Genomic DNA, 15,021 nt, shown 5'->3' on the forward strand with positions numbered 1-15,021 from the left:
ATACCGAGTTTAATAAAGCATCCACTTTACTTTATGACTTCTTTTTCTTTCTTCTATTAGATTTTCTAACCCACCCTGACCACCTAAAAAAAATGAAAAATAGAAAATTAAACCAAGAACAAATCTGAAATTTAATGGCCCAACAGCCAACACTAAAGACTTCAAAGGTCTTAAAAGTTTCTAACTTCAAAGAGATCTTTCTTTTTCTATAGTTTCTGTACTTCCAGTCTCTTTGGTGCCCAAAACCTTATTAAAGCCTTGGAAACTCTCTCTCTCTCTGCTCTTCTTTTTCTAGAGACCTCTCTCTTCCTATATCTGTTCTTCCTTCAATCCCGTTCGGACTCAAAACCTCACAAAGCTTTAGAATATCTTTACAAATCTATCTATTTATCCATCCATCTATCATTCTATCTTTACTTGCTTTCAGACCCCTTAAGAACCATTTAGCTCCATCTCCCTCTCCTTGCTTTTCTTAGAATCTCTTACAGACCCAAGGCCCAAAAAACAATTTCTAAAAACACCACTGTTGCTTTGTTATTCCTTCAATCTCCTTGCTTTCAGACCCCACCAATGATCAGCTAGCCTTCTCTCCCTCTCTCCTTGTTTTTATTCAAATCTCTTACATTCCCAAGACCCAAAAAAACATTTTTAAAAACAACACTGTGGTGCCTTCAATCCCCACCCCCATCCCCCACGAATAATCGACTAGCCTTCTCTCCCTCTCTTATTGCTTTTCTTCAAATCTCTTACAAACCCAAGACCCAAAAACACATTTTTAAAAACACCACTACAATAGCTTTGTTATTCCTTCAATGTCTCCCTCTTTTAGTATTCTCTTCCTTTTCTTCTTCTTCTTATTGTTCATCATAAGCCCTTCTCTTTCAGACCCAAGAACTTCTCTTTCAGACCCAAGAGCTACACAAGCAGCTCTCATATGCACCAGCAGAACTGCCACAATGAGACAGACCTTCGTCGCCAACTTCTTAGCCGCCATGGATATCATTACCCGTCAAATTTCCTCCCAAAGATTTGCTAGAACTGTAAATAGGTCTGGAAACAACACAGTTTACGCATTCGGAGAGTGCATGAAAGACTTATCGCAAACCAATTGCGATCAATGCTTCGCTCAATGTAAGACCCAAATCCTCAGATGCTTACCATTTCAAAGAGGAATTCGAGGTGGGAGGAATTACTTTGATGGGTGCTATCTAAGATACGATGATTATGAATTTTTCCATGAAATTTTGAATCCTAGCGATAGGACAGTTTGTGGGAACAGAGCTTTCAATGACGATCAGAAGGCATTTAGGACTAATGCTGTCGAGTTAGTGAGGAATTTGAGTGTCGAAGCACCAAAGAATGATGGATTCTTTGTGGGATCAGTGATCCGAGGGAACACAACCGTTTACGGATTGGCCCAGTGTTGGGAAGTTGTTAATGAGAGTTCTCGTGCAAGGTGTTTGGAGAATGCGGTATCGAATATTAGTTCATGTCTCCCGAAGGAGGAAGGGCGGGTATTAAATGCGGGGTGTTATTTGAGGTATTCTCCATATAGATTTTATAATAATTCAGCGAGCGGTGCAGGTGGTGGACATAAAGGTGAGTTGTGTTTCGTTGAATCCTTTGTTTTCTTCGATGTTTATGTGTTTTATGTTTGATGATGATGATGCTATATTGATCCTTTTATATTTTTTAACAACCACGTTAGTTATAGAATTTATTGCGTCTTTATTTGAAATTTCCGGGAAAATTAGTATTTCTTCTCTTTGATGCTATTGAATTCTGAGGTATGAGGCAATGAGAGCGGATACGAGCACACATGAATCAACTGAAATATGGGTTTAGACAGAATTGAATGGAGGAACAAGAATAGTTTTGTTGATCCAAAATTTTGGGATAAGGCTTTGATGATGATGCTATGGTATTCCTCTAATTTTTAATAATCTGAAGAACTTAGATATCTAGAAATATAGGACTTCTAGAGCTTGAGATGAGCCTCTCTGTTATAATATTTCTATGGTCTTCGAGGTTGAAATTTGGAACAAATATTTTTTGTGGGATTTTGATTAAGGATGGGCAAATATAGCCCAAAATTTTCCATTTCATGTTTCTTTTACCATATTTTTGAATGTTGACATTGAATTATACTCCAACTTTCCTATCATGATTTTTTATTTTTTCAACTAGAATTTAGGCTACTGAGCATTTTGATTCTTGACAAATTATACATAAAATTTGTTGATAAATCACGTGTTATTGTTGATTAGGAGGTCATCACTTAGCCATTATCCTGGCTGTGATTTCTTCTGCTTTGGCATTACTGATGATTATTGCAGCCGGTGTTTTCTTCGGGAAGAAAAAACTTGCAAGGAGAAGGGAAGGTGAATTTCTTTGATTCAAATTTCCATTCTATACTATAAAGTTTGAAATCACATCGTTTATCTTGACATCTACTTTCAGAGAGGAAACGACTTGGTGCTTTGGCAGCCGTTGTTAAAAATTCTGAACTCAACTTCAGATACGAAACACTCGAAAAAGCCACAAATTACTTTCACAATTCCAATAAGCTCGGTCAAGGAGGATCTGGTTCCGTGTACAAAGTAATTTCCAACTCACCATTTCAATCTCTTCATAATGAACAAGATAATATATAAGTTTATGGTTTTAATTAAGTATAGATTTTATGTTTGAATAGGGAATTTTGCCAAATGGGAAGATTGTTGCTGTGAAGAGGTTGTTCTTTACTACAAGGCAATGGGTTGATCAGTTCTTTAATAAAGTTAATCTGATAAGTGATGTCCATCACAAAAATCTAGTAAAGCTGCTTGGTTGCAGCATTACAGGTCCTGAAAGCCTTCTTGTTTACGAATTTGTGCCAAACCAAAGTCTTCAGGACCACCTTTTCGGTTACATTCTCTTCCATGTCAACCCATATTTAATAACTTTCTCCCGACATTTTTGTGAATATTTATCTTTAATCTTATACAGATAGAAATAATGATCGACAATTGAGCTGGGAGGTGAGATACAACATCATTGTGGGGACAGCAGAGGGCTTGGTCTATCTTCATGAGGAATCGAAGTTGAGGATTATACACAGAGACATCAAATTAAGCAATGTACTTCTTGATGAGAATTTTATGGCAAAGATTGCTGATTTTCGGCTTGCTAGACTGTTCCCGGAAGATAAGTCTCACATCAGCACTGCCATAGCAGGAACGTTGTAAGTTTGCACCTTTTTTATTCTTTTTTTAAATTAAAATTTTTTATTTTCATTTGCTTTTTTACCTAAATCCTAGATGGGAGGTGACGCAACGTGAAACAATAAGACTGGAATTCACCAGAAAAGACTCTCAAAGAGAAATGTTATTAAACTGAAGATGATTTCTGCATTGCAGTTACAACCCTTTTATAGAAAAAATTATAATCCTTAGTAAAACACTGAAAATAACCAAATATCGCAAAAAATACTAAAAATAGTAAAAATGAACTAAGCATGGAAATATAAACTACTTAACCTTAAAAGTAAGATAGAATCAATAGAATCAACGGTGTGTGATTCTGGTTCTATAACTAAAGTTATTAATAAAACAAAACTTTCGGCGGATGATTCTGACTCCGTCACCCATCCGGGTACGTGGGCCCACATGCCATGAATTCTTCTGCAACTTGTACTACATCAGGAGCAAACTCAAAACCTAGAGTTGGATTGCGACCATGACAAGCCTAGATTAGTTTTTGTTTCAGTTTCATGTGCACAATACAGACATGGGTGGATTGGTCATATACATTCTCCTATTTTGACGCAAATGATAAACTTTTCTTTATTTTTATTATATTTTTTCCTTTGTGCTCTTCTCAATTCAAGTCATGGTAAAACAATTCATATTTGAATTTATTTTTTAATAATTAGAACATAGGTATAATCCACTGGTCTTGGTTTCTAGATTCATTGTGTGAAACACTTCATTCCTTTTATATTGGCTAGGATCTGTAGACTTATAAGTGCCTTAACGAGTCAAATTTTATATTAAATTGTCCAAATTCATCTATGATAAAATCACATTTTGCAGAGGTTACATGGCTCCTGAGTATATTGTTCGTGGCAAATTGACTGAGAAAGCTGACGTTTATAGTTTTGGCATACTCGTAATCGAAGTTGTCGCGGGAAGGAAGAACACTTCCTTCTATCAGGATTCATTCTCTATTCTTCAGATGGTAACTAACATTCTGTTTATTTATGTTTATTTATCATTTAAACTTAGCCTCTTTAACAATATAACTCGTTTTCAGGTTTGGAACCACTATGGATCAGGTAAATTATGTGAAGTTGTTGATCAAACTCTAGAGGGTAGGATTCAAGAAGAGGAGGCATCACGTGTACTCCAAATTGGGCTTCTTTGTGCACAAGCCTCTACAGAATCACGTCCATCAATGTCAATGGTGGTGAAAATACTCACTTGTAACGCTGACATCCCTCAACCAACACAGCCACCATTTCTCAATTCTAGCATTAGATAGCTCATTAATTCAACACGTACAATTCCCAACCAGAATCCAACACCCAATCTTCTGGAAATAATCTCTCTGAAAGCTTGATTGAGCCCCGATGAACCATTTTTTCTAGAGGAATCTTTATACTAATTACATAATACTTGGTTCATTTGACCCGTCACCATCTCACCATCTTCTTTTTTTTTTTTTTTCCATGTCTTGAATTGGCGAGTTCTCTTATCGGGGTTAGCTCATTTTTGTACATCCCAAGCTACAACGAGCAACTATAGTGTATGTGTCATTAAGGGATCACATTATATGGGTAATTGATTATCGAACCTAAGAAACCTGCCCCCTCACCCCACCAAGGTTGGCTCATATCTCCATTTGAATAGTTAATCACAACTTCTTTTCTCCCTCTCTATAAAACATTTTTACAATTTAAACTGGCAATTTAGGTTGTATTCCTCCTGTAAACCATATGTAAATTTGCTTTATATTCTTGCAGCTTTTTTTTTTTTGGGACTTATAATCAAAAATTTTGATGTTTGTACTGCATTGAGTTAAATTGCTTAAATAAGCTATTGTTCTACAAAGAATTGAGTTGCAAACCCTTTGGACTAAATTAAGTATGAATAAATACTCATACTATAGCTAATTTTAAACGATGCTTTACGAAAATAGCAAGTTGCATAGACTTCTTTGAGGTCCCTTTGCACATCGTCAGCGTGAACAAAACCTTTGTATTAGTATACTCTGTCAGGCGCCAAATACTACTGAAAACCAATAATAGTTTGCCACGTGGCTTTAAGAATGATATATGAAAAATTTGCTCTCAGGAAAGTCTATCCGGGGATTTCACAAATCCTAGATCGACCAATCACACGAAGCCATGTGATACGAGGGCCATCTCTAATTTACAAGACTTCCCATATTAGGCATCGTGGGATTGGTCGAAGACTTCCCATATTAGGCATCGTGGGATTGGTCGATCGGGATTTTATGAAATCCTGTATTAACTTTCTTGACAGATGGTCTCATAAATGGCAGAAGTAAGGGCACATGCTGCAGTTTTGAACTTCATCAGTTAATAAAGCTTTTATAGTGGCATAATTATGGTTGATGGTCTTTATAATAATTGGAGTACCCCTACCATTTATGTTGGTTGTTATATATCACATCATGGCATAGAGCCAATTTTGCTGTTATAATTGTTTTACAAAGGGGAAATTATTAAAAAATAAAATAAATTTAATTCATAAAAAAAATCAAATTGTTTAAAAATTATGGATGGGAACCATTTTCGGCCGTTAAACGGTCAAAATTTTCTCTCTCCAATCAAGATCTTACGATCTTAATCATGATCAAGATTAAGATCTCACGATTAATCATGATCTTGATCGAGATCACGTTGATTAAGATCAAGATCTTGATCAAATATGCAATCACGATCTTGATCAAATATGCAATCACGATCGTGATCATGAGATCTTGATTGGAGAGAAAATTAAGGGTCGAAATTTTCTCTCTCAAAATTTTTATTACTAAAAATGCATGCGTGAGAGGAGAGAATTAAAAAAAAAATTCTTGATCAATGACCACGATATTTGGTTTTAAAAAATTTGGTTACTAATCCACTAACCAACGATCACGATCTTGATCAAAATTTGGTTAAGGGTTTAATAATTTACTAACCAACGATCATGATCTTGATCAAGATCACGTTGATCAAGATCACGTTGATCAAGATCACGTTGATCAAGATCAAGATCTTGATCACGATCGCGATCATGATTGCATATTTGATCAAGATCGTGAGATTTTAATCTTGATCATAATTAAGATCGTGAGATCTTAATTGGAGAGAGAAAATTTTGGCCGTTTAACGATTAAAAATGGTTCCATGCATAATTTTTAAACAATTTGGTTCTTTTTATGAATTTTTTTTTTGTTATATATATATTAATATTAATGTAACATTTTAAAAATAATGATTTTAAATTTAAAGAGTCGTGGAATAACATTAAAATTGACATTGATTCTCACATTGCTGACGTAGAAGTACACACATAATCATAAATGCTTTTCAGTCATATCTTGATGAAATATGTTTCATTCATACATCCATGTATGTAATGTGAGAATCAATGTCAATTTTAATATTACTTCAGCATTTTCCAAATTTTAATTGATGGTGTTAAACACTCTTTGGAAATAACATTAAACCTAATCTCTTTCCTCAAGCAAAAAGATCTAATATTAACTTCAAGTTTGAGAGGAAAAAAAAAAAAAAACCCCACCAAATCTATGTTTAAGATTCTAATTTAATTCACCCACCAAGTTGAATGTTTATGTATAGGTCCACCAAAAGATGTTGTCACTGATGGTATGTCGATATATGTGCACTTTACATAGCTTATGATGCGATGAGCTCGCATCAAACTTGGATGAGTCGTGCTTGAGTGACTTTAAAAGTAACTCCCTTTCACACTTTGTTGATGTGGATGTGTGTAAAGAATCGTAGATGCATTTCATCGAGATAAGTAAAGTGTGAAATGGAGTGAATTTTAGAGTCATTCTAGCATTTTTCAAATCAGACTTTTTTTTTTTGAGTCATGCTGGAGTGACTTCAAATTGGAACCTCATATCGCACTTTTTGACGTGAAAGTAGATAGGAACCATAGATGCTTTTTCACTCATCTCGATAAATATTCATGGTTCCCATACACTTTCACGTCAAGAAGTGTGATATGAGATTCCAACCTGAGATCGTTTCAGTATTATTATTATTATTTGTCTCTCTTCCTTTTATTAGCCTTTCTATTATTTCACCTTTCAATTTTAATGGATGCAAACTAAGAGCCAGTTTGGTCCCAAATACCTAAAGAGTCATAATAATCTGATTATCCCACGCAACAAACTCAATCGACTATCTGATATGACAAGTTCGAAACTCTTCATTTGTACTCCTCAATATACACGTCCTTTGGGATACAATTTTTTTTAATGTGAAAATGCAATTGAGTATATCGAGGAGCACAAATTTATGATTTCAAGTTTGTCACGTCAGAATAATCGACTGACCATGCCACATGGGGTAGTCAGATTATTACCATTCATACCTAAAAAGTCATATCACCTATTAAAGGTCCCGACAGCCCAACAATTAGTTGGGCTGCTAATAGAAGGAAAAGAAAAAAAATAATAAAAATTAAGAAAAAACTTTCTTTTAGTAGGTTTATGCCACCATGTGGCATCACTGATTATTGTAGGACATGGTTACCTTTGTTTGGTCCCAAACTGCCAATCATGTAGCCTTTAAATAGCCAAGTGAGTCCCCATCGACATCGTAATCATCATTCATTACAACTTATCCCAAATTATCTGAGTCACCACTGCGATTTTTATTTCATAATGATGGTTGTTAGGCTAACTGTGTTTATTTTTGGACAATTAATGAATATGTTCATAGGTTAAAGGTAAAATTATCAAAACTAAAAACAAAGATGATGTTTTAATTAATTATTAAAAAAAGTATTATTCATTTAAAAATTATCAAAAACGAGTTAACACGTTGAATCATCTAGCATTTTTTTAGACAGCTGGACTGTCCAGCGTTCTAGGCTTCTTTTAATATTACTTTTTATAATAAATTAAAGCATCAATTTTCCCTAGATTAAACGGTAGATATGAGTTTGTTACGATGAGTGAATGAAAAATTAAGAAAAATAAAATTAGAAATGAACACATTTATGAGAAAATATGGATAGCCTTAATATATAAGATATAAACAAAAATAATGCTGAAGTGACCTCAAGATTGAACCTCACATCCCCCACTTGACATGAAAGTGTATGGGAACCATAGACATTTTCTTCGAGATACGAGTGAAAAGCATCTATGATTCTTATCCACTTTCACGTCAAGATATGCTATACGAGATCCAATCTTGAGGTCACTCCAGCACGACCCTATAAACTAAGGGAAAGTTAATTGTGAAAGTTCAATTTCAACCATGGTTAGAACGAATTAATGTGTTAATTGAAGGTTCTAAATGAACGAGGAGAAGACTAAAAATAATGTGGGTTGACGTAACGAAAGCCGATATGAACACACTTGGATTAACAGAGGACTAAGGTATAGACATAATGAAATAAAGGAACAAAATTCATCGAGCCGACCCCAAGTTTTTGGATGTGTTCCAAATAATTCCTACCATCACCGCCACCCTCACCCTCACCCTCACCATCACCACATATATTTTTTAATTTAAAAATATTTATAGTATGTGGTCCATACACATAGAGGAAAGCATCAATAAGAAATGTTTGTGGCTAGTAGTTCAATAGGCAATCAAAGTCACAAAAGCAAATACACAACTCCATTAATGGGTTCATAGAACAAGTTGTAGTCCCAACTACCCACTCAAATCAATGAGCAGTAAATTTATATAGGATTCAAAAGAAGAAATCAGGGACAAAGAGAACAAAACATGGCACTTGGAATTATATATCTAAGAAGGAGAATATAACACCACCAACTCACCACCACCACTACTCAAAAAAAAAAAATCTATCTTCTACCATATATGTGCAGCTATCCTCACCTCATTTTCACTAGCTTCTATAGAAACTCCAAACTGATTGTAACTTACAAGGTTGAAGATGAAAAGTTGATGATAAATACAACGAGGTCTGCTAGATCCTTACAGACCCATTGATCGCTCCAACTGGAGAGATACAATCCTATATTTGGATCTGAAAAGTATGTATACTAACAACGATAAATTAAATAATGGATTGTTTTGAGTATTTGATCTATACTTTATCTTGGTATGGATGCTTCGACGAACTATTTGATGCTGAACTAGAAAAACTGTAAGACTTGGTGGAGGTGTCTATAGGTCCGTTTGATGCTGATGAAGCTGTAACAAAAGACATGGTGGTGGTATTTGGGTCCATTACGCTAGCATTTAGAAATGGAGGTTGCATTGGCAAAGGAATCTTGCAATCTTTATCGGTTAACATTTGCACCACTTCAACCATATATGGTCTTAATGAAACCGACGCCTGTGTGCATAAAAGCCCAATTTGGAGGACGTTCGATACCTCGGTAACTGGAAAATTTCCCATCAAGAATGGGTCAACAGATTCGGGCAATGAGTTTGATTTGTAGTGTTTCCAAACCTGAAATGAGAAAAAAATTTGTTATCAGGCTGCACGAACTAAAAAACATTTGACACATTAGGAGGGAAAAAACTTACTGTTTGTAGGACCGAACCCAAATCTTGCACAAAGACAGTATTCTTCCTACCACATATAATCTCAAGAACCAACACCCCGAAACTATAAACGTCTGCTTTATCTGTTAGTTGCCCTCGAACAAGATATTCGGGAGCCATGTACCCCCTACACCAAAAATACATTATCAACAAAAAGACAACAAGTCTAGCCAAAATACAAATAAAGTGTTGTAAACACCATAAGAGCAAAATTATCTTCAGGGCCCAATAAGCCGACATGTCTTACGATACGTGTGTGTGTGAATCTTTAGCCCCACAAAAGTTCTCCGTTTTTTGTTTACAATTTCACACTTCTCACTGTTGTTCTTGGATAAAATTGGAGGAAAATCATATTATCCTAATAAATTGAGGTATTTTAATCTCTTGAATTTCTAGTTAGAAATTTCCGGGTTATTTATATATTACTAATCATTTTCTTTGAAACCTATTGTTCTCAAAGAGGTTCAGCGCAAATGCTGAAAATAATGTAATCTTCATGTATCTAGAAAAATAAAATGAACTTTTTCTTACAGAGTTCCCGCGATTCCAGTGCTAATATGGGATTTATCGGCTGCAAAACATCGAGCAAGTCCAAAATCGGCTATCTTCGCAGTCAAATTCTCATCGAGGAGAATGTTGCTGCATTTTATGTCTCTATGGATTATTCTTGTTTGAGTACCTCCATGAAGAAACGCTAACCCCTCAGCTGTTCCAACGATGATGTCAAACCGTTGTTGCCAGTTTAGAAATTGGGTTGTGTTCTTATCTGCATTCAACGAACAATTAATTACCATTTTTGCAAAATATTGATGGTAGAAACTATAAAATATATTAGAATCTTGACGAGTTAGTATCAAAGAAATTTTACAATATTGGGTTTATTGAGGACCTACCAAAGAGTACTTGATTGAGGCTTTTGTTGGCGACATACTCATAAACTAGTAGGCTTTCTGGACCTTCAATGCTACAACCCAAAAGCTTTACGAGGTTTTTGTGCTTAATCCCACTAATCAAGTTTACCTCATTGAAGAACTCGTCGACCCATTGTCTAGTGTTGAAAAACAATCTCTTCACGGCAACATCCTTCCCATTGGGGAGAGTCCCCTGAAACCCAAGTTTAGTTCATACTCTTAGTAACAAAGAAGGACAAGAAAGAAAGGAAATGTAAGAAAATAAGAAGTTGAGGTTAAGTCTTGCCTTGTATACTGAACCAGCTCCTCCTTGGCCTAATTTCCTCGAGGAGTCAAAAAATTGCGTTGCCTTCTCGAGGGTTTCGTATTTGAAATTCAAACTAGACTTACTTATAGAGGATGAAAGCCGAGCAAGATTATTACGTTCTAAAACACGAAAGAGAAGATATCCATATCAGAATTCAGAAACATCAATTGATGAGATTTACCACGAAAGAAAATTGCATTGTAATTATTGGAATTGTACCTTCATTGATCTTTGATAGTCTTTTGTAGCCAACCCAAATCCCGAACAAAGATAACATCAAAAAGGCGACCCCTGCTATAGAGATTGCTATACTCAATCCTTTTTTAGAGAACCCTAAGAGACAAAAAACGAAGAACAAAACCCGTAAATTATTGCTAATGCCATTGCCACCAAATCCAAGAATTGATATAGACCCAATTAAGAAAAAACGTGAAGAAAGAAAGAATCGATGAAATACAAGAAACTTACTACAAACACAATCATCATCAAAGCAATAGAACTAACACAAAAAAGCATACAACATCAACAACAAACATACAGAAAAAACACCAATTCGTAAAGTCCTGAATTTTGAAATTAAATAAAAAAAAGAAGACTAATTACCTCCATTACCGATCTTTTCTTCTCCTTCACTATAGAATTTCTCAACGGAATACCTTAAATAACATCCAGCATTCAAACTTCTCCCTTCCCTTCCTGGCAAACACCCTTTTACGCCCTTCGCGGCCTTCTCCAAACACATTTTACATCCTGTCTCGTTCACAGTCTTCCAACACTGCGCCAATGCATACACACTAGTTACTCCTCTCATCTCGGCCACGCCGAACCCTCCATTACTCACTGCAGTCTCCGTAACTTTCATGATCACCTCATTGAACTTATTCTCAAACTCCAATCTCGTATAATTCTCCTTGGGAACGCTAACAGTCGATGAATTACACACCACCGTATCAAGATTATTGTCGATGGACTCTTCGTAAAAGCTGTAATTGTCGTATCGAAGGAAGCACCCATCGAGATATATTCGAGCTGAAACATAGGGAATGCAGCGAGGAATCTTCGTGCGGCTTTGGGTGAAACAGAGTAGACAATCTGTATGTGAGAGGTCATTCATACATTGAGCTAAGCTATATATGGTTGGATTGGAACCATAAGAATAGGTTCCCCAACCTTGTTTATCGACAAGTTGGACGATTTCTTCCATTTCTTTGACAAAAGTTGGGATGAATTGGTTGCTGGGAGATTGGACAGTGCCACAATGGAGGTGAGCTTCAGAGATTCTTGGGTCAGAGAAGGTGTGAGAGAAAAAAAAGGTGAAATTGAAGAAAAAGAAGAAAACCCATGTGTGAGAGTTGGAGTTTGGGAGGAAGAAAGACATTGAATTTCAAATTGGGTTTATTAAAGCTCTTGATTTTCTTTATGGGTTTGTGGTTTTTTGGGTGTTTTCTTGAGGGAGAGAGAAGTAGATTGTAATACAGATGAATGGGTTTCTTCTTCTTGAGATTTGGAGAGAGAGAAAGAGATAGGTCTCTCTGTTTCTCAAATTTTTAGATTTTTTTTCGAAATTTTTAGATTTTTTAATTTCTAAGTTAGGAGAAGATTTGGTTTGTGAAGACGTGTGAATGAAAATCTAAAATTTTGACTTTCTGTTATTTAAACGTCTTCTGTTGTTAGAACAGAGAGGAGAGGTAGAGAGAGAATCTTTTACAGGTAGAGAGGTAGGCGCATTTAATGAGGTGTTCCCATCATAGGCTAACATGCGCCGGGTGATCCGTTCATACGTTTATTTTTACAACAAAAAAGACCTTTCGGTCGAGCCGACGCTGATCTTTGCTGTGAAGTTGGCCATTTTACTTTGATGGTAAGAGATTTAAGAACTCTCTGTAAGATTCCAACCAACCTAAAATCAATTCGCATCAAAATGGAGTGGTCGACCAGATGTTTAACCCACAAAAATTCTGAGTTATTAATCGATGTGAGACTTAACATTCACCATTCTTCGAAGTTGAACTGAAACATAATAAAGATCTGACACGTGAACAAACATGCATACAAACGACAAATGACCCATGGATTTTGATATCATGTCAGATTTTAACCTAAAATCAATTAATATCAAGTAGAGTGACCTAACATATATTTAACCCACAGAAATCTTGAATCCTTAATTGATGTGGGACAGTCTCTATGTATATTTATAGATCGACTTATCCGTTTTCTTATCTTTAAGAGTCCCCCTAGTTGTCCTTGGGCTCACCTCTTAGCATCCAAAACATGATCTCATGTTTCAAAGTTGTAGTGGACAAAATCTATTAATTTTGAAAAAAAAAATTAATAGAATTTTTCACTATTAAAATTTTCACCATTAAATTTCATTTTTAAGTTTGGGAATTACGTGGAAGTTCAATGCTTGTAACGAAAGGGTTTCACAATCTGTAATGGACCTGAATTTTATTAGGGAAAATGCTGAATTGACTTCCTTCGATATTGTATTTACATCGCGATATGCTTAGAATCATAAAAAAAAATTTCTTATATTGCAATATACTTGAAAAATGGTTCTTTCTACACTGCCACATCATCACAATGTTGACCGCAATGTATCAAAGAAAGTCAGTTTAGAACAACTCTTTTATTAGATTCAAATAACACTTGAAGTGTTATTGATCATGTGTAGAGAACAATCGATCATTTTCCTTAAGTGTATAACACTCATATTTCGAGAAAAAACATTTAAGGCTCTCTACATACTCAAGCATACTCTTAGTGTGCTACTTTCAATGTTGTTTCAAGTCATTTAGCATTTTTCAAATTAAAAATTTGATGGATCATTAGCAATATCTTTAAAATCAAACTAACCTAATGAACCGACTAGACTTAGCAAGATTTTATAATAAAATCGATTCGACTAAGGGTAAATGCTCAAATAATTATTGAACTTTTCAAAAATACCGAAAGTGCTACATGTGCTGACATAACTACTATCTATTGTTGACAAATTATTATCAAATTGTCAATATTTTGTGATGACTTTATCAACATTAGCAGCATTTCATAAATACCAAAAACTTTTATAATTAGTTTAGAATTTACTGTTGGACTAAATATAAACAAAAATATTTTTTTAAAAATTGAATGCATATTTTAAGATTTTTGGTAAATGTAATACCTTGATCTGACCGAACAATTTGACACATGTTCAATCATGATTTGATTTAAACCATTAGTCAATAGCCCAAGTATATCTATGTTACGTGGCAGTTTAGGGGATTGATGTATCAATCTTTTGAAGCACACATCTGCACCAATAGTCATGATGAATGTTGGTGGTGTGGGGTGGCGGTGGTGGTGATGGGGTTGGGTGGAAGACTATACAGGCCTTGACCAAGTAAGTAGCGCCTAGTGAGGGGGTGGGCCCACTTACTACAATCAAGAGGTCGATTTATGATTATTAATTATGACCTAACACACACTACATATGATTACTTTCTCACTTCTCCATTTGACTTATAATGCTTTGAAAAGAAAGCTCTCTCAAAATCCTCCCATAGTGGAAGAAAATGCAACATAACGAAGGCTGATTTTAACTTCGCAAGTAAAGCAATTATTTAGGTTCACATATGTATACTATTAAAATAATTACGTGTCGTGATCCAAAATGGTGTTTTATTCGTATAATAAAAAAAGGTGTTTACGTGACACGTGTTTATTAGAGAATAAATGTGATGGGCTGGGTGTCATTAGAAAAAAAAAAACTTAATTAAGAGTCAATGTGTCTTAAATTCCTATCAAAATATGTCACGTAAACACAATTCCTAAGCCATAGGAATGGGACACTGTTCGTTCTGGATCTTGATTCAATAATTAGATAAAGAGGAGCAATGAATTGAAATCCACTCTAGAGAAATATTAAAAAATATCATTTGTTTTGTACAATATGAAGTTGTCCTCTTTTGACAAATATTTAGGTGGATCAATTTTCAACAAAAATTCTATCACACTTTTCATAAGCAACATAATTTATAATT

At 35.0% G+C, this 15,021-nt stretch overlaps 2 protein-coding genes across 3 annotated transcripts; one reads left to right on the forward strand and one right to left on the reverse strand.

The window, feature by feature from the left end:
- Positions 1-272: 272 nt before the first annotated feature.
- Positions 273-5,045, forward strand: CRK3 (cysteine-rich RLK (RECEPTOR-like protein kinase) 3). Of its 2 annotated transcripts, none has more exons than XM_086442151.1 (7): positions 273-1,599; positions 2,268-2,381; positions 2,461-2,600; positions 2,696-2,843; positions 2,989-3,223; positions 4,074-4,218; positions 4,294-5,045. In XM_086442151.1, the coding sequence occupies exons 1-7, from the start codon at positions 813-815 to the stop codon at positions 4,519-4,521; spliced, it is 1,797 nt and encodes a 598-aa protein (XP_086298277.1). In that variant the 5' UTR covers positions 273-812; the 3' UTR covers positions 4,522-5,045. The 2 variants fall into 2 exon arrangements, with proteins under 2 accessions (XP_086298277.1, XP_086298276.1); XM_086442150.1 differs by having other exon boundaries at positions 2,696-2,906; positions 4,294-5,044.
- A 4,040-nt stretch (positions 5,046-9,085) lies between these two features.
- Positions 9,086-12,759, reverse strand: LOC147401043 (cysteine-rich receptor-like protein kinase 42). Its single transcript, XM_086442152.1, has 7 exons — positions 11,597-12,759; positions 11,213-11,326; positions 10,973-11,112; positions 10,669-10,879; positions 10,307-10,541; positions 9,758-9,902; positions 9,086-9,680 (listed from the first exon to the last, which is right to left on the reverse strand). The coding sequence occupies exons 1-7, from the start codon at positions 12,369-12,371 to the stop codon at positions 9,312-9,314; spliced, it is 1,989 nt and encodes a 662-aa protein (XP_086298278.1). The 5' UTR covers positions 12,372-12,759; the 3' UTR covers positions 9,086-9,311.
- Between the last annotated feature and the right edge of the window lie 2,262 nt (positions 12,760-15,021).

The sequence above is a fragment of the Akebia trifoliata genome, chromosome 5, assembly GCF_017979445.1.
Source record: "Akebia trifoliata isolate Shusen 1 chromosome 5, ASM1797944v1, whole genome shotgun sequence".
NCBI lineage: Eukaryota > Viridiplantae > Streptophyta > Magnoliopsida > Ranunculales > Lardizabalaceae > Akebia > Akebia trifoliata.